Below are 20,998 nucleotides of genomic sequence, written 5' to 3' on the forward strand. Positions count from 1 at the left end.
ATTCCAGGCTGAAGAAAGAGCCAGAGTGGATTCCAGGCTGAAGAAAGAGCCAGAGTGGATTCCAGGCTGAGAGACAGCGGCCAAAAAGTACTACAAAGATGTGAGTTACCAGTACTGATATAGTGTATGTGTTAGAAAAAGAGGGCACCAAGTGAGGGAGCCAGATGCCCAGCCGGGCTACTGTTTATTGTTTTGTTATAAAGTTGTCGAGTGTGTGCTGTAACACCTGGATAAAATAAACACAACTGCAGTTATTTTGGACTTTTGGAGTCTGCTGCTTCTTGTCTGCCCTATAAGCATCCTGTTACTTTGAGCAACCCCCAGTAATATGCCACATTACATATATATTATCATAGCCAAAGCAGCTCCTTTTTCTATATAAATATATATATATATATATATATATATATATATATATATAGTGAGATCACCCATAGCAACAGGGGGTGTTTCAAACAGGAAACAGGGAGCGCAGGGTAAAAGTGCATCAAGGGTTTTATTCACTAATACTATTTTCACACAAAACAGGCAAATTAAAACAAAATAATGCCTAGCCACTTGGCCACTAACTGTTAGTTCCCTTTAATAACAATCCAGACCAACCTAATGCTGTGCAGGACTCCAAGGCCCTAACCATACAGCTTTTCCAACAAAGTCTGTATCTTTACTCAAAGTTCACCTTGGCCCTCCTCCCAGCTCAGCAGCCAAGACAAGAAAGAGCAGGCTGGGAGTTAATATCCTTGGCCTAATTTCCAGGATGGGTTTCAGCTGGGACAGTTACACTTGAATATCCCCAGGCCTCTTTAGCTCCCCCATCTGGCCAAGAAGCTTATTGTCATTCAGCCTGGTCCTTTAGCACAGTAATGATGGAACAAAAGAGATTGACCTCACCAAACTGTTACCTCAATGTTGTAAGTCCAAAATGTCTTTCCATGCAGTAGCAATAAAAGTTCTTTCACTGCAAGCACCTGTCCTCAATAATTTGTTGGGGTGTCCACACACGCTTCCTATTTGGAGTATCTGCTGTGGTTTGGTGTCCAAGACCAATAATAATTCAACCATTATGGTTTCATTTTTAAAAATAAAATAACATAAAGCAAGATTTGCATTTACCAGTATATTTGTAGAATATATAAAAATGTGATTTCCAAACATACAGCTAAATGTTGTGGATCTGTCTGGTCTAAGGAATATTACACAATCCAGGCATTTGTGTTTCATGAATTCTCTACAGGCAGAAGAAAAAAATCTGCATATAAATGTTCAGGCAAATTAAAAAAAATCTATTTTGCCTCCTTTGCGAAATGATTTGCTTAATGCTATGTATTAATATTTTTTTGCTTCCAATCTGCATGAAAGCACAATGGGAAGAATACATTCATAGCCTTCTACAGCTGTGTGGGCAAGACATGTAATCTTAACATTAATGATCTGATCATTTATCTCCCTTAAGACCATACTGCTTATGCTCTACAGTATATCAGCCTCACAATAAAGAAGAATGCTGCTGTTTACTGAGATATCAACTGGCATTTCACTTCAAGTCAATGGTCTATTTTTGTTAAAGCGTATTAGACTACAATCTGACATCTACAAATGTCAGAGGTATAAGGAAGAGAAGGGGAGTAGAAAAAAAAGTGATCTAAAACAATGCACAAAAATGTCTAATATGAAAATACAAATAGTCAATTGACCCTTTTATGGCTAGTTTCATTTGTTGATTCAGATGTATTTCTTGCTCGCTGGTAGAGAAAGAATGAATTTCTATCTACAACACTCATCCAGCCAATATTCAGCTGTCAATCTCAAAGCAACAACGAGGCAGTAATGATGTCAGCAGGACAGGATAATAAAATTTCAAGCAGATGTTCAGGCAGGGCTCTAATTTTCCCTCAATTCCCTCGGTAAGCATTTAATTTCTTTATTATATGCAAGCTAGGCAAATTGTACTTCATCAAAACTGTATTGTGAAATTTTAATATTTCATATCATAACAAAACTACGCAGAGCAACCTTTCTCATAATAGGAACATCAGAATTTCAAATGTCAAGCCTCTCCATTTTAATACATTTTAAATAGCATCTTTTTTCCCCCTTTGCACCATAAAGTTGGATTTGTTCTTATGCAGAATGTATTTATTCAGCTCACTATTTGTTTTGTTTGAAAAAGAAACTCCGCCCAAACTTTTTCATTATAACAAATACACTCCAAGGTTTGTAATGAAAAGATATGAAAACCATTGCTGTAAGGGATTCTGCTATTTTTTCAAGAGAATGGAGCACACATTAAAGCGATACTAAGCTTTATTAGCTTTGGTTTAAAGGCTAAGTGCTTGCGTTTTCTTTCACTTGCATAGTTCTTAGAAGCATGTCAACATAAATAAAGTTTGTGAACCACAGGAAGGAACTTATTAGGAGAAACTCTTATTTGCTCCTATTTGTTTTTTCATCTTTATGTTTGAAAGATTAATTTTATATATTCATCTTTTCAAAAAAGTGCAAAAAATTACCTTTTGATCCTGCAAGAATTCTAGCAGGTATGTTACTGGGTGCCTTGCCTGCATGTTACAGCTACATTATTTCCAACTATTTCTAAAGACTTCAAATACCTTTCCCTTGAAGAAACGAAAAGAGGAACTGTACTGAAGCCCTGAAAAACTATCTGTCCTAAGTGACATCATTCTTTTTCTATAGAGTACAGCATAGTAAGTAAGATATATCACTCAGCGCTGCGTAATATGTTGGCGCTATTTAAATCCTGTTTAATAATAATAATAATAATAATCACTCTAGGACAGTAAGTGTTGTTTCAGCAAAAAAACCCTGTAAAAGATGTATGCAGCCATTATGTCTAATGACTAGCAAGCTGCAATATATTACATTTTTGGTTTTGGGTATTGATACATTTTAAATTTGGATGCAAATTCCCAGTTTTCAAAACAAGTTAGGAAACCCTTGGACTGGCTTCATACCTATGCATTATGGTAATGCTGAGTAAATAACAGATTTATCATACCTTACCACAATGCCCGGTAATGCACAATCCTTGAAGTGTTGTGATATGCACCAAAACACAACCTGCCTGCTTTGTTAACAACTGAATTTGTTGTGAGGCCCTAAACACAGGTTTTCCACAGGTCCTCCTGATATTACAATACCATGTTCACGATTTGTTACAGAAAAAAAGTCTATTTACAGTTTGTATTTGTCATTATTTTCATTGGTTATGCTAAACAAAATAATACATGTAACAAAATGCGCGAGCAGAATAAAATGAAGGCAAAAATGCTAGGGCCAAGGAAAGGATGGCGTTATTCAAGAATAAATTCAAAAAGGGGCCACTAAAAAGTTATAGACAAAGAAACTAAACCGATTTTATTCTGATCATATGTTGTGATTCTGATAACATGTTTAAAAATATTATATCAGTTTTTGGTTAGAACTTAGCAAACATAATTAGGGAACAGATGTCACTGGTAATCGGAGTCGAATTTGCTGCAAAGGGGTCCAAACAGTAGCAGGTCATTGCACATAAACCTGCAGGTATAGCATGGGAGAAGACAAATGTTTGATACTCCCTAAGTTATTAAAGTGTATGTATAATCTTCTCTTATCTCCATTATAGGTTAAAAAAATGTATTATTTAAAGTGTTTTGTTGTATCTGTTTAATAAGTGCAAAGAAAACCAACACCTCCTGCTAGAAATATTGTAAGCAGATAGCTTCCTGAGCTTTTTTATTACTAACAATAATATTTAAAATCAACCATATTTAGGAGTCAGCAATGAAAATCCACAATATTTACATCATATTCTGATAACTGTATATTGTGTTTTTTATATCATTTATTTTACTGTACAAGAGAGTTGTAAGTCTAGGTTTCCATTAAAAAAAAGCTCAAGAACGAACCAGCAATGGGCAATAAATATGCTATCTGTATTTTCTTTCTGAATGCATAAAGTAGCAGAAAAAGACAAAATATGATTAAATGTTTAGTATGCCACAGATAGGCAATATAATTCTTGTGTTCAGCAGCTAATGTAATCTGATATAAGTTTAATGGCAATTGTTAAGTTATCTGAATGTCTCCTTTAAGGGACAGGACAAAATCATATGTCTTTCACACAGCTCATCCCAGAGACAACCAGGGTGATATTTGTCTACTTCTGAAGATAGTAATGACATTTTTATTAAATAAACCTGTGCTATGGTAAAATTTAAAAGGATTATCCTTACATCTATTAGTAGATACCAGGTTAACTCAATAAAAGCCAAGTTCAGAAACAGATAAATATCATCTAGAACAAATAAGTCATGTTGATTTTTTTCTTAATGTTCAGTCCTTTCAACTGTTTAGCAGATGACCTTAAATGTGAGTTATATTATTTATTGTATGCTGTTCTGTGGATTTAAGAAATATGGGGATTCAAATCCTCCAGTAAAAATCACATTCCCTAGTACAGCCTTTCTTGATTTTTTGAACATGGGGGCACCCTTGAAAAAACTTAGAGTGTTATGGAATCCCTGCTATGATTACTATATCCACAACTCACAGTATATATTGGCATGGTGGTCAGTAGGAAGAATGCCTCTTATAATGCTGTCGAGTGGGAAGAATCTCACCCTTACAGACAGCCAAAACGAAGGAACAAATTGCTCAAGAGAACCTTGGTTGAGAAACACTGGCTTAGTAGGTTTTAAAAAAAATAAGGATTTTCCTCCAATACTTTCTTCCTCTTCAGCTCTGTGTATCAAACTCTGACAACTCTGTCATCCCTTTTGTTTCTTTTTCTGGGTTAATCACACTTATTATGAGCCCATGCCATTGTGAAAACACACAAGAAAGCTCACATATTCTTGGACATAACTGGTGCTCACACTTCAAAATGAATGCTTACTAAGATTAAGGACCACCGACCCTCACTGGAGGAGAAATTTAAAGATCCATTGACATTATGTGCCCCTGTTATCTACCTAAAGACTACATGATTTATGATGTGCCAAAAGTAATGTGGTCTGTAATACCCAGGGCTGAAGAGTTGGAGCCAGAGTTGATACTTGTTTTTTACATATTCTGACTCCAGGTACAAAATATATCTTCCAACTTTGTAGCCCTCAACAGAACAATGGACATTTTGTAAGGCAAGCGCTATAACTACTTAACCAGATTAGCAAGAACTGCTATTCGGTAATAAATTTCGTTTGATTTTGGAACCCAGAGCAATTTAATGGAACAACTAACATGGATTGCATTCTCTCAACAATATTGCACTTTTATTTAAACTTGTAAACTCCTGAAAATAAACAACTCTCGATTGCCATAGTTCACATTCTGGGAAATGTCAACTTTCCATGCACAAAACTTTCTTTTGAATTGAGCAGCATCTATCATCAGACCAGGTAATAGTGAATGGTCATGTCATAAGCAGGCCTAGGCATTGCAGAAATGGAAATAGAAACATCTTTATAAAGCATGGAAAGGGAACAGCTGGCATAGTGTTTACGGATGGAAGATAGTGCTTAACAACTTTCCAAACGTGTTTCAATAAGACAAGCAATGCTAATGTAGTTGATTGAGAGATGTGAGCTACAACTTGTTATGCAGCAGTTATTTTTACTTCAAGGAAAGAGAACTGGATTTGGAACAACAGCACTGACTTTACTGATGTGCAGATGAGCTGGGCAGTTTGTATTATAATGCTGCAGGTTACCAGCTTCATCCTGCCTGCACCATTCATATACTTATAATTGAAGCCAAATGATTTACTCCATGTAAAAGCATTGGTGCTTGCTGATGGCTTAATGATCCTAAACAAGATTCATTTACAACTTTCCTGATATTCTGTTTGTCCAATGCCCCTGGGGTGTGGATGGACCCTTCCATACAGTGCAGGACTGCTGGTCCTGTATTGTATTTAATGACATTGGACAGATGCAAAAAGCCAGATAGCGAAATAATGTCCTTCGAAGGACTTGCTGAATTTAAAGGATAAGTAAACTTTTTGTACTTAATCAGCCCCTTCTAGCCACAGAAACTTTAAACCAATGTAGTGTTCTAAACATTTTCATTTTTTATCAAATACTGTTCACCTTTTAGCTGTATCCTTGATTGCATTTCAATGCTCAGATCTCTTTCAGTTCTTTTTATCAACACCCAGCATGTATTTGTTCCAGCATTGGTCAGCTTCTTAACAGTGGATTAGGTCCACTCAATATACGTCAGCAAAGGTGCTTGTATTCTCAACCAGGAGTGTGTGTAACAATGTGGGAACACAGAAGCACAATGCGGATACATGGAAAATGTGCTGTCACCATATAAAAATAAGTGCCCGAACAAGGACCTTTATGGCAGGGTCACCAAATATTCTTTAATAAAAGCACAATTAAAAACAACTTCTGAAATCCTTTACCTTTATGTGTTAATATTAATCCTACAGGTTATCTGTAGTTACATCTACATTACACATATTTTTAACCTAAACCCTTGAAAATGATAGAATACATTTGTTGTGGTCCTCCAAATATGGAAGTGAAAGGTTTAGCCTGTATTTTACAATTATACTCCAATGCAGGACCTTTGACAGTTCCATCCTTTACCCGTGTATAACTAACCACCTATTGTACTGGGTCCTTGGAGGGTGACCTGACTTTGCACATCAGTTCATAAAGGCTGCTTTGCAACACTAAATAGAAAAAAACATCAATAGAATAAAAGCCTTTGTAGAAAATTGGACCATTTTACAAGGAGGAATCTCGGAGACACCATCCTCAGGTGTATTCTCCTAAATCACACTATTAGGGAAAATGGTTTGCTAATGGTGTATCAGGAAGCTATAAATAATGCACATTATGTGCCTGCCATGCAGCAATGTATATATCTGATATACATCTATTCATGGATCAGTAAGTCACGTCTGCACTTAACAATGATCATACATTACTTCGGCTAATGTGGAGTCCAACGCAGCACACAATTTAATGACTCTATCCCTCTGTAAATAGACCTTCCATCTTCTCTTGTCTCCACGCAGTTATTGCTTTAATGCTGCACTATGTAAAATACTGCTGATTCAATACGTTCTCAGAGTATAGATTTTTAGCCCACAATTTAATTTGCACACGATCACAGTGCTGTTTTTGTAATGGTTAAATGAGGTGAAAGGCAAACAAAAGAAAAATAGATTAATGGAGGAAAAATGCTAGATATGCAGTGAAGTCTGCCTGTACAATCACATAGCTGAGTGGATGTAATGAAGGAACCTGTGCTGATTATGGAAAGTGACAGCCGCACAAATCAATGTATGTCACCAGTAGAGTGAAAGCAGATGTCTCTGATTAATCAGAATTACATGTTCATGAGAGGAGAAAAAAACACATCTTAATAAAAGCAAACACTGAGCCTTCCAGATGGACCTGATCATTTTGCCTGTAGCAATGAGGATGAACCACAAGATTGATCTACAACATATATTGCAAGTGTTGACCCCTGGTTTTTCTCATTAGTCTACATACATACCTCTGTGGTATTCATGCAGTGCAGTTCCAGTGCAATGAGATTTGATTACATGCTTTTCTAATTATCCCTATTGAAGGTGCATATGTTGGTAAATCCAAGGATGCAATGGAGACAGTTCCCACTAGTGTGTTGTGCCAACCCAAGGATTTCTATCAGGAAACACTTGAGGTGGAATAACACAAAGCACATGGCTTGGTGCACTGCTTTACTGTTTATTGCTATTGACATGCTTACCAATTAAAGGCTGTACAGCGTGCTTGTAAAAATCTGCATGGACCATATATGTGTGCAATGTGCTGCACTGAAAGCCCCATTTAAATGGGTAGGCAATGGACAATAGCAATGCACTTAGCACACAAAATGAGATTGAACCCTAAATCACAAACTAAAGGTAGAAATGCAAATGTTGCCCAAATATCCTAAATTAAATGTAAAACCAAACACTACCTTTTTGCATATTTTTTAACCTGTTTTTGACCTGGTGGCCATATCATAAAGGTCTTTGTTCAGGTACATCTGGTAATAATAAGACAACTCTCCGTATCTGTCTACCATTTCTTCCCCTTTATTGTCACCCTGTCACATAGGCTTCCTGAGTATATTGTAAATGTCTGATTCAGCACAAATTATGCAGGCATGTTCCACAGTACTGGCCATTAGGAAGGCATGTCCTGAAAAATGTCAAGCACCCATCAATGGAATGTGTGCATATAGATGTAACATGTCATCAACAAGATTTATGAACTTAGAAGTCAGTAAAGCAAACAAAATAACATAAATACTGAAAAAAGAGATGACTTTGTTTATAGGGGCCTAGTATTTGTGACTGTGTAGGGTTGAACCCCTGAAGAGCCAGATCACTGCTGCTCTCACAGATGCATAGTTAGTAGAGTTTGCTATAGTAGCACAAAAAAATGCAAATACTGCATTTTAATATAGGCTCAATACATAATTTAGTAATAAAAGGATACATTTCTTTATTTTAACAAAGTGACTATAATTTTTTATACTTTACTGCAGCGACCGGTCACCAACCAGTGATCTGCAAGAAAATTTTGGTGGTCCGCGGCCGCAGACCATGCCTCCCATATTGATCGCAGGCTCAGAGAAACAACCTCAGACTTGCTCAGACCAGCGATGGGAGTGTCGACGGGCTCTGGCATCATGACGTCACTCTGGGGGAAGTTTCTTCCTTTTAAGTGACATGAAATTAGTGGTCTGTGGCGTCCAAAAAGGTTGGCAACCACTGCTTTACTGGATTTAGCTAAAATAACTAACTTTTTTGAGCCTTAGGATCTTCATCCTGGTTTGTTAACTCTGTGAATTTAACCTGTATTTAAAATACAATCAATGAATAATGTGTATTGATCCTAAAGGAGCTAAAACTCAGTTTGGTTAAACAGATTTATTGTTATTAGACTTGTGTTCATTTATAACAAGCATTAACCATTTTGGTAATAATGTTGGCAGCTTTGTGACCATGTATTTTATTGTTTATTTGACTTATCTTTTTCAAATGACTCTTTTTTGTTTGTTTGCATTTCCTATGCTATACTATTATCTAAACTGAACCCTTGCTTAATGTGCCATGTTTTACCAAGAAAACATTTAATGCTCATCAGAATTGACAGCTGTTTTTTCCCTTTAAATTCTAAATAGGTGCAGGAAGTACAGAATGACAAACATAAGCTAACTGTTCTGCTTGAATTTACTTTTATCTTGGAATTCATTATTGATTGCCACATTGATCAAAAGTTGCCTGCCAATTGGACATTGCTTAAACTTAACTCAGCAGGTCACAAGCCACGTGCATATCAATAAATCCTTGCAATGTGGTGACAAGGCTAGCTGTAGTGTCTCTTTAATGTCTCTATTGAAAGCATAAGCTGGTATGTGTCTGAAGAGAGATACAAGGGTTTTGTTTGGTTTCTGTATGTAGTATATAATTAGTGACTGGTATTTTCTAACATAATCCAATGGAATTATAGTGAAGGATATTAAAATTGCAACACGTTATAGGCAAATTAATGCCTATCATGTTTTTCTTCATTAGGATTCTATAGAAAGAAAATCTCATTAGTATGAAACTTGGGAAACCTGAGCTTTTTCAAGTCAATTCTACTTAGAAGGTTAAACAATGGATTTAAGTCCCTTCCTGGGCTGTAACAATTGATAATTCTAATGTGAAAATTAATATTCAAACTGCAAAATATGCCTTTTTCCTAGACTTCAGTTTCAATGAAGTAAAAATTGTTCCATAATTATGCAAATACAAGGTATAGAGTCTACTGATATGTAGTACCTTTTAGTATACATGGTACACTGCATGGTCAAAAAATGTACCTAAAAATGTACCTATATATGGGGTACCCAAGTATGCTATATATAGTACCTTTTGATATAGTACACTGCCTGTTACCAAACAAATCCCCAAGCTACTGGAGGCGGTGTTATGTTTTGGGGTTGCCTCTGTTGGTTAGGTCTGGGTTCAGTAATGTTGCCCAAAAAATAAAGTCAACTGACTTCCTGAATATACTGTTTGACCAGATCTTTCCAATAAAGGATTTTTTTTCTTCCCTGATCGCATGGGAATATTCCAAGATGAAAATGCCAGGTTTCATCTGGCTTGAGTTGTGAAAGAGTAGTACAGGAAGCATGAGACATCATTTTTACACATGGACTGGCTACCACAGAGTCCAAACCTTAACCCCATTGGGAATCTTTAGAATGTGTTGAAGAAGACTATATTCAGACTGCTCTACATTCTTTTAAACTACAGGAAACTAGTGAGACCAATAAAACAAGAAGACTTTGCATCATCATATTGAACAAAATACAGCTTACCTTTTCCAAAGAAAATGTTTTAGTTAACGCAAATCCCCATCCGGCTTCAAAGGCTCTGCGGATCATTGGAGCACTGGTGGTGGGTGGAGCACTTGCTAGTCCAAAAGGGTTAGAAAATTTCAGTCCAGCCATTTCCACACTAATATCCACCATATCAATCGGCGTATAAAACAATGGCAACTGTGGCTTATCACCAACTGATGATCCGTGTAATTCCTATTCAAAAGTTACATCAATTAAACATAATATTAATTTTAGAATCTGAGACTGTTAAAGAGAAAAAAAATTATCTTGATCACTAGGTTAATTGGCCTAACATTTGGTGCAATTGCATTAAGTCTGTGAAGTGGACATCTATGTATTTGATAGCTTCATTCACCAGGGAGCAATAATTAATTATCATAATTGACTTTCACCTCACTGGATTATTCACACTAAATAATTTGCACAAATTCATTACACTTTATTGAATGCTAAATTAATTCTGCCACTTCTTAGAAGAAAATACAATATATTATGAAGTTATCTCAGCAACTATTTGGCTAAATTTTTTTATGTGTTACAACTGGTAATTGTTTCTAATGTTAAAGATAATAATAATGAAAGTCAAAAATGTTTTTCCTCTTTTGTAGCCATCTTTACCACATACAAATGTGCCTTACTGTATTCCATTATTTATCTGAAGGGTTTCCTAATATTTCAAGCAATAAACCTTGTCCCTGATTTAGCTAATGGACTGTAGTGATCTTAACAACAATAATAATCAAATATTCAATAAAACTTCAACAGTTCTGCCAATTCCATCCAAGGTATGTAGTAGAGAAAGACCCTTAAGTCACATTGAGCCTCTTCACCTAGCCCTTTATCAATAGGCTTACCAACAGCATAACAACTACCAAAGTTTTAAAGAGAACCTCTTCTACCAATTACTAAAATATTATGTTATGGAAAGCAGAACAGTGTGATCAAGTCATCTAATTGTACAAAACAATTTTTTAGCACTTTCATATTTGTATAAGTCTTGGTAAATATATGTATCTGGAGTTTGATGTCCCCTTGGACAGGTACTGTAGTTTTACTATGGTTTTAGCATATCATGTCATGTGGGTCCAAAATCACTGTGGGCTACTACAGTGTATACAATAAATAAAAAATTTGGAAGTAAGCATCTCTATCAATCTGCTAAGGAAGTAACATATTAAGAATTGCTATTGTTTTAGAAAGCAAAATATATCAGTAATAGAATAATGTTAAATAGACTGGCTTGTTTCTTTGCTAAATTAATTGGCAAATGGGCAGGTTCTCCTAAAAGAACTACCCCCCAATACTTACTGCTCTGTTCAAGCCTTATAGAATTCCGGGTTTGGGGTAGTATGGGGCCCAATCTCCTTCCTCCTATGACGCAGTTCTTTGACTAGAGAAGCCAATGTCAGGAATTTACACTCATCAAGAAAGACAATCAAAACCCTTTACAAAGAGTTTGGACTCTCGATTTTTAAAGAAGGACATAGAAATGTGGTGCAGGAAATTATCAGTGGGTGTGGGGCTGTTCCTTAAAGTGACTCCACTTCTTTACCCTCGCTAAATTTAAAATCCTAGTATCTTAGATCATTTAATCATTTTTCTTTGTAATCTATCATGATATAAGCATTTCTGATCTTGGGTTGACAATGTTTACATTGGTCTTCAAATGCGCATTGAATCAAAATCTACCTAGCATAATGCTTACATGTCTGTTTGCATTCATTATTTGAGTCTCAGGGTGTGGGGATCCTCTGCTGTTCCCTCTTAGTCCAGATTTGTGAAGACAGATTCTATTACCACATGATACCCCTCCCAGGTACCATGTTTTAAAATTTCTAACAGGTTTTCATGTAAAGTTCTCTGCAACTAACATTTATGGCTGTCTGTGGGTTAGACTTTTTTGCGTATATATAACAATATATGGAAGCACCTTCCTGAAAACACTATTGCTTCTATTTTTTCCTGACTAGAGAAAACCACAAATGAACACATGTAAAGCCTTTTAATGGCTTCCAAAACTATTTGCCATTTGTTATAGTCCTTATGACAGCATCTAATCCACTGCTGTGAATTTTAGCACATTAAGATATTAATAAGCTTGTTTGCAATGTTAACGCATGTCTGACAATCTGTAGATGGACATTAGTTTATGAATGAAAGCAAATGTGCGTCTATTTACAAAAATTTCATTTGTCCCTCTGTAAGACAAATGAAATTTGTTGGACTGCATCTTAAAATTGTTGAATGGCATTTTAGGCATTAAATGCCAATGTATTTCCTACACAAAGCAAGCTTGTATGTTAGAATTGCTTGGTAAAAGTGAAAGGCTCTTAGAGAGTAAAAACCTATCCCAGGTCTGATCCTTTCTGTTTACCGGTGGCACTGATATCTGTCTCAGATAATTAAATTCTTACAAAAGATCAAATTGTTTAACATAAACATGTAGGGAGAGAATTGCTGACATCTTTTGAAAATGTGAATTGCTTGGTTTTCATGCTAATCCAATGCCTTCAAAAGACTGCAAGTAATTTAGACAAGCAATTCTGTTTTTTTACCTGTTTTATATTATGCTTGTTTCATGTTGTTAAACTAAAAAGCATTAAGAACATGACCTCCAGATTATTAAAATTTTAATGTGGGAGTTAGCAATGAAAGCCTACATTTTTCTACGTAAATGGTTAATAAAGTACTTCTACCATGCTATCAAGCTCAGAGAAGCAAAGATGAGCATGCAAAGAAAAGTAAAGAAAGACTTTGCTATATCTTATCTGTTACAATTCCAGTGTAAATCTGCAGCAGCCTCAACTTTGCATTGCTACCAATGCAATTAAAAGAGGTCATGTCTCTCCATGATACATTCTTATCAAAGTCAAGACCTCATGCAACAACCTAAACATTAAATGCCAGAGACATGTTACAGTGTCTACTTCTGAAACAACTTCTGATCTATTTGTGGTGTGCATTGGTAAAACATTATGTACCTTTTGTGGTGATGTTCAAAACCTAATATCACACAGTACGTAACCTTCTGTTAGAGGCAACCTCTGTGTGCCACAATAGTGTTTATCTTCTTACTACTAGTTAAACAGTAATGCAGCAGTTTTATATTATTCAGCAGAAGGTAAAGAACAAGCAGTCACTGAACAGACACTTTTTCCATGTTTTCGATATTTGCCTAGAGCAGAGGTCGGCAAACTCCAGCCTTTAGGCCAGATACGGCTTGGCCTGTAGTTTGTTCCGGCGTAACCCCCCTTGCCGATCTGGGCTTATCCCAGCCGGCAATGCGCCGCTCTGGAACCACGGCTTACCAGCTGGGATTAGGCTGTAACTCTGGAGCTGCATGCAGCTCTTAAGCTTCATCTTGCTGTGGCTCCCTTCTTCCCTATTTACGGCGGCGGCGGAAGTGTTAACCCCGGCCGAGGTAAATAGGGAACATTCCCTCTCCTCCGCAATGCATACGGAGGAGAGGGCATTCCTAGTGGGGGCGGAGCCATTAGGGCAGGACTCAGAGAGACTCCGGCCTAGTGTGCTCCTGCCCACCCCATAAATGGCCTAGTGGCCGAAAAAGATTGCGGACCTCTGGCCTAGAGCTATAGTTATCAAACTAAACAAGGCAACCTTGGCAGAGAGAAGTCTCATTTAATACTCCTACTTCTGATCCATCAGTGCAATACAAATAAGCAGAACATATGCAAAGAATGGACACTCAGAATGCACATAATCTATTCCAAAAGCACTCTTTGATAATTCCCAGAGTAACATTTTTTGAGTGGTTACCTACTGTTCAAATATAAGTTTAAAACATTGTTTATTTAGTGAAAGGGGAAGCACATTGAAAAAAAAATACAGAGAAAAATAAACTAGGGAGCCAGACAATATGCCAAGCCCCAATATCCACTCAGACATATCAAAAGATGAGAAATATTCCAGGGTACTGTAACAATCCAATCACCAATAGCTACTCAGATTCATTAGTTTGAAACACCTAGTCTGGTTGTAGAATTATGGACAAGTCGCAAGCATATACATAGACTGGTATCATTCTGTTCCAAATGCTTTTCCTTTCTTTCCAATACAAATTTTAAGTACAAGCAGAAAGTAGTCCAATAGAGAAGGGAGGAAGTAGGGAAGAGAAAGGGGTAGGGACAGGTAGGTAAAAATTAAGGGGTCTATTCCATAGCAATATTAAATCTAAAGGGCCTTAATGGGTGGCATCCATATCTGCACTCACAACCCCTCCCCAGCCACAACCACATCCTTAACACAATAGGTAGGTAGCAGTAGGCATTGCTGCACAATAGCATTAATGGGCTTTGCTTGAAAGTGTTGAGATAATCTTGAGTACTACAGAAACAGTTTGAAGGAATTAGTTTAAACAAATAACATTTACAGTGCACATTGTAATATGTATGCATCTTTTTGTATACGCATGTTCATATATGTTTTTGTGTAGCAAGAGCCAGAATTATAAGACTTTTTTTTTTTTTTTGTAAAAGGTATGCTTAAATGCTTATATAAAATTCATGTATGGCATTTAATCACTTCTACATATGTATGACAATTCAGTAATTAAACAAAGGAATGGGCATGAGTTTATCTTCTTTAAGAACTGCAGTATGGAAAATTCCCCTCCCTAACTGAACAGGGAATTGAAAAGACTGGCATACCTGTATATATTTGTGAATGTACCAAGATGCTTGTTTTCCATCGTTAACTGATTCAACAGTTGTATTTGCCAAGCCTCCAATATCCCCTCCAGCAAATACACCAGGCTCACTGGTTTGCATTGTCTCTGAGTTAATATCAGGTAAACCCCATCTGTTAAACTTGATTGGTTTCATAGCTTCAATAACTGCAAAGGAACATTAAACAAAAACTGTAAACATTTTTTTATACAAAAAAAACTTTAGCCCCCCCCCCCGAAAAAAAAAAAAAAAACTCAGCTGTTTACAATTTTTGACATGATAGGAAGACCCTAACTTACTGGACTGGTGGCCCAAAGTACTACTGCTGCTTACAGTAACAGGTTATCCTTGGAGGAAAGGATTCTTAGTTTGATTTCCTATTCTTACACTCCTGCAGTGAATTTGCACAATGTTTTTGCTACTTAAGAAATGTAATTAATTTTGTTAAATGATGATTTATAGTTAATTGAAGCATTATTGATGTTGCATTTTTATCATTCTGTTGGAGTGCTTTTCGCTTAAATACAAGGAGAAAGTACTCCTATGGAAAATGGGATAAGTAGGGAAAAGAAGGCGTAGGACCCAAAGTATGCATAAAACTCTTCAGAAGGGCTTGAGCTTTGTCCAACTCAGCAAAATATTAGGGCTGGACATGTGAATAACTTGAAAAAATTCTGGGGATTCCAAATTCAAGAGACTCGCAAATATCTGCTATTAAGCAGTTTATACAATGTGTGCCATAAGGTGGTTACCCACTCTTTATGTGTGGAAGATGCTTTTATATGTTTTATTAAAGTATTGATAAAGGATAAAAAACTTAGAGATAATATATGTTGATTTTCATGTCCTTAAAGTTCCAGTTTTGATCCTTCTCTTGTTTTATTTCAAGAATATTTACAATGTACTGACTTAATAAATAACATGGACCTTATTTAGGGTCACTTTATATCTATATGGTTATTTAAAAAAAATGCTTGCAGAAAGTATTAACACTGCTAATGGCACACATGGTCTATTCACTCCACCCCAGGTACTTTCCAGAGCTCATCCAAAACTACAGTCTTTAGGTATATAGGGATTGTGGTCAAATACCAAATTCAACTATGCCTAACTTTTTTGATCTAAACACATACCACAATGGTTCTCTATCGTATGTATTTTACATCCGTAATCAAAGAGTCTGAAAAAGTCAGGAAGGACTTTAAACACATAGCAATTACTACATATTGTAGCGACCTGTACTTTATGAGAGGTCATATCAACATCACTCATTTCATATATCTTTGTACAAAAATATACATAAATACAAATTCTTATTGCAACTCGCCATAACAACACAAAAAAACAAATAATTAAAATCCTTACTAATATTTAAAAGGACACTAAACCTTAAACCCATGAGAAGATAAAAATTGCAAACAACTATATTTTTTGTGATTGTCAATGCTTACTGTTAAATTTGATAGATAAAGAAAGGTAGACAACAAAAGGGAAAGGAAGGAAACATTTGGTAAGGGGGGGGGGGGAAGGAAGGGGATGTGGAAGTGAAAGGAAGAAAAAAGAAGATGGCAGAGGTGTAAAAGAAAGAATGAAGTGCCTGTGTGGTCATTAGATTACCAGTAAAAATTATTGAATTTTGTATGGGACTCCCATCTTTATATACATGGATATAATGTATACTAATAAAGAATTATGCACTAATAATCAATCCTTTTTTATAAACATTATGAAATTTCTTGTTCTATTTGACCTTTCTGTTTCCTCTGATCCCAAAGACACTTTATCTTGGGCCTGCGTGTCTTCAAAAATTGAAATGAGAAAAACATATTCATAACAAGGTTCGAGACGAAAAGACAAGCAGTTTTAAAGGACATCAAAGAAAAATAATCTGTGTTTTTAATCCATCAGAGTGAATTTCTGAATACATATTCAATGCCCTTGGCTGAAGGGTAAGATGTTTTACCTTTCAAAATAGGATGATACATTAAAATAAATATAAATATTAGGCATCCTACATATCTACATTCTTTTTTTGTATTCATTTAGTACTATGTAGGTAGAATTTGAAAAAAAAGATTGAAAAACACAACTAAATAAATATATTTACACACACACAACACATTCAGCCACACACACTGCACAGTAGTTATCATGGACAAATGAAAGAAATTAGGCACATTTTAACACTTTGGGACAGTCAGAATACCATAAAATAGAAGCATACAGCTTACTAAGGGATACAAATACAATGTTTTTGCAGTTTTACATAAACAAGCAAGGGTTTCAAATGTGGCTGGAAAGTTTAAAGTCTCTGATAGCACTCCAAAACATATTAGGCAACCACAGCAGCAGCAAAGGTAAATATGCTTCAGTGACTTAACAGATGGAGAAGCATTGTAACCTTTTAAAGGAAGTGTCTATCCCACGGTTCTACTAGCAGATCAACAGGTATTTACAAAATGTTCCAGGGGTATTTGAAAAGCAGAAAGTAAGCCTAGTCTTATTGTTTTGAGCAGCCTACATCATATTTATGATGTTATATTTTGACTATAGTTCTACTTTAAAGATAAGATTTACAACATCTCTTGGATCAAAATGATACAATACTTTTGATTCTAGTAGAGCATATCCATAAATGGTATTAGAATTAGATTTATATAGACACTATAGTTGTCAGTAGATCATGGGATATGTGCCAACCATAAAGGAATACCAAAAAAGTATTTTTTTTTACTGAAAATACAGAAAATTTCCCATGTACTTTAACCTAAAATCTAAGTATTAAAGCAAAACAGAAGAAACATCACAATTATTCAATTTGACTTAAGCTCTGCCTATTTTATGGTGGCAGCATACTGGGAAATTAATTTGCATTCAACGGTAGTAGTGGTCTTTTAAAAGAGCCTTACTGTTTAAAGCTGGAGGAAAAATGTTTATATTGTCTGTAGCCACCAAACTTCATCTTATTCTCAATGGCAAGTAAGACCATGCAATGTGCCCATCCACCCAGTTGTGTTGTAGGTGATGTATGTTGTATGTTGAGTATAACCGGGTGAGATAAGTCTGCCCTGTCTTGTCCTTTGCTTGTCTTGGACATTCCATGAGTGAGATGTCTTTAGGCCTGTCACTTTTAGATGTTCTGTTCAACTGGGAGTTTTGCATGTTTCAACCCACCTGTATGTGTTCAAATCTCTCCAGTTGCATTCACTAATATTTGAAATAAAGAAAACAAGGAGCATAGAAAACCCCTCGACATGTGTAGAACCAATAACTCATCCTCTTCATCAGTTCCCTGATATATATAAAATCAAGGGGTGTTAACTTTACTATCATCTACTATAAATTAACCTCCCTAGCGGTTCATTTCTTTCTGGTTTTATATGTCTAAAAGCAGTACATGGTTTTTTATGAAAATTTATTTTACAGTATAATATATTAGTATGAGTATAATAAAGTTTGAAACACAAAATCATGTAAAATCAATAAATTGAAAAAAATTAAAAAATCTATATATTTAAAAAAAACAAAACATTTTTTTAATTAAAAAAAAATTAAAAATTCAATGTATTGCATTCAATACAGTTATTTTGTATTGAATGCAATACAAATGGATTTTGAATTTCCTGCCCCTCGCCGCCGGCAACGTACACACACACCAATGTCACCGGGAACTCACCGGTGACTCATCGGATGCAGAAGCAGGAAGAAGGAAGAAGAAAGAAGTTGGAGATTGCAGCGCTGTACGGCGCGGGGCGTCGTTAGATCAGGTAAGGCTCTAATTACCATTACTTCCTATAGGATTACCTACCCCGAATGTGATTCGGGGTTACCACTTTTAGCAACTTTTTTCTACCCCGAGTCACACTCGGGGTTACCTCTATGGAGGTTATAATACCAATATTTGTGTGGACTGGTCCTGTAATATGTCTAATTGTTTTGTACTTCTCAGAAATACCTTTCCATGGAAAAAAAAAAAGAATTTATTTTACGTCTCTCCTATTTTCATGTTTTATGTACAGACTCTTAAATGGGATCCACATATTGGAAATTAAAAACTTAAGGAGTCACTGACACAGCTATGCTTTGTATTATTTAATTAACTATAATTCGTTAAATATATTTTTATCTTGTTTTTCTGTTACACAATATAAAAAAGAATATATTAACCTTTATCCAAGGAATGTGTTAATGTTTATGCAGAGAAAATTACAGCATCACATTTGGCCATTACAGGAAAGCAGGACAAAAACAAAGCATATATCCATATAAATGCTTGGTGTGCTTGAATGCAGATTTGTGTTTGATCCTGGTGTGATGAACTGGGACAATCATACAGAAATAAATACAGGTCTTGCTCTGCATTCAAATTAACCATTATGATGTTCAAAAAGAAAAAATATATTTTACTTATCAGAATTCACACACTACCAGCTTATGTATATAATATAACTCAGATGTAAATGCATAGTCATTTGGTCAGTATAATTATTCATCAAGGCGTTAACCTATTTATTTTCGTTAAGAATATAGACTAATGTTATTTGCCGAATTGCAATATTCTCCGTAGGATAAAAAAATCTGCAGGGAGATATTTTTGAATATCACAAATATACTAGTTGAGCAAGGCCCAGATTCAAGCACCACTATCCACAAGTACAAAGTTTCAAAAAGAAAAAAAACTGATTCATATTTATTTATTCATTTATTTATAAAATTGGAGAAAATAGTTATTTTGAGCAAATGTGTAGAACTTGCACATACTTAGCAGGTACCAGATCCTTTTTAGAAAATGAAATAAAGAATCTGTCTGGTGACAATAGGCAATTACTTACTATTTTATAAACTGGTACATTAAGAGTTGTAATATTCATTTCAGAAATGCAAAAAATGTGTACTTTTTAAATACGTCTAATATTTGTCCTGATTTTAGCTTGTTGAAATCAAGCAGGGTTAAGACTAGAGGAGGGAAGGCCAACAATTGTCTGAATATACACAGCATCTGTTTTTTTTAACTTTTTTTCAGATTTGTTTATATTAACTAAAGATACAAATAGTCCTGTATAAGAAATAAACAAGAATTTATCTATTTTTTCTAAATTTAAATGTATGTTTGCAAATCAGTTTTCATTTAAATGGATTAGAGCTTTGGGTATATGGAAACATTACTGCAGCTGTATATAAAAAATCATCGCCAAAGTACTATAATAAACTAAACAAAGCTTTCTCATCTGAGAAAAGGCTTTACCACATCTAAGCTATTGTATTTTTTCTTAAACCACTGATTCATTGTGCTTCCTCATTAGAGCAGACACATACTCTGACCTGATGTTCAGTTTTCTTACTTACCTAATGTTTCTACCCCTTATCCGTCTATGTCAGGGGTTTCACAAATCCATTCCCCAGGAGCAATATACAGGCTGGATTTTGGTATAAACAGAATAACTTTCTGACTCTTTGTAAATAATCTCCTATTTTATTTATTGCCGTCTATTGAAAAAAAAAGTGTAAGGATTCTAGCGCTTGAAGACTTGAGTTGGAACCTATGGTCTAGGTTGAAAGCTCATACGTATATTGCTCACTTTCCTATTTTTTTAATACTGCCAAGTTTTACTTAAAGTGTAACTTACAACTAAAAACTAAAATACATTATATTGTATTTTACTAGCCCAGATGTGCTGACTACATTATTTTTTCCAGGCTTGTTTTCTTTTATTTTTAACTGGTGATCACATCATATCATCATATCTACACTCATTTCTCAATTGTATCAATGGGAGCAGCCATGGTTGTTACACAAGCTAGACTTTAAACAAATCTGGTAATGACCTTTATATGGTGGAATGATAGCACTAGTATTTTACACAAAAGGGATAAGGTTCTTTATGCTTTAAGCTTAAGGGAATAGACAAGGATACTGCATTTCTGGCAAG

General features: G+C 35.4%; 1 protein-coding gene across 1 annotated transcript in view; it reads right to left on the reverse strand.

Annotated features, from left to right (window-relative positions):
• DPYD (dihydropyrimidine dehydrogenase) overlaps positions 1 to 20,998 on the reverse strand; it is a 517,061-nt gene that overhangs the window by 233,477 nt on the left and 262,586 nt on the right. Inside the window, exons 12-13 of the mRNA XM_072419842.1 lie at positions 15,051 to 15,235; positions 10,360 to 10,575 (exon numbers count right to left, since the gene is read on the reverse strand). Of these exons, the coding sequence (XP_072275943.1) occupies positions 10,360 to 10,575; positions 15,051 to 15,235 (401 nt within the window). The remainder of the gene's footprint in view (positions 1 to 10,359; positions 10,576 to 15,050; positions 15,236 to 20,998) is intronic.

The sequence above is a fragment of the Pyxicephalus adspersus genome, chromosome 8 (assembly GCF_032062135.1).
Source record: "Pyxicephalus adspersus chromosome 8, UCB_Pads_2.0, whole genome shotgun sequence".
Taxonomy (NCBI): Eukaryota; Metazoa; Chordata; class Amphibia; order Anura; family Pyxicephalidae; genus Pyxicephalus; species Pyxicephalus adspersus.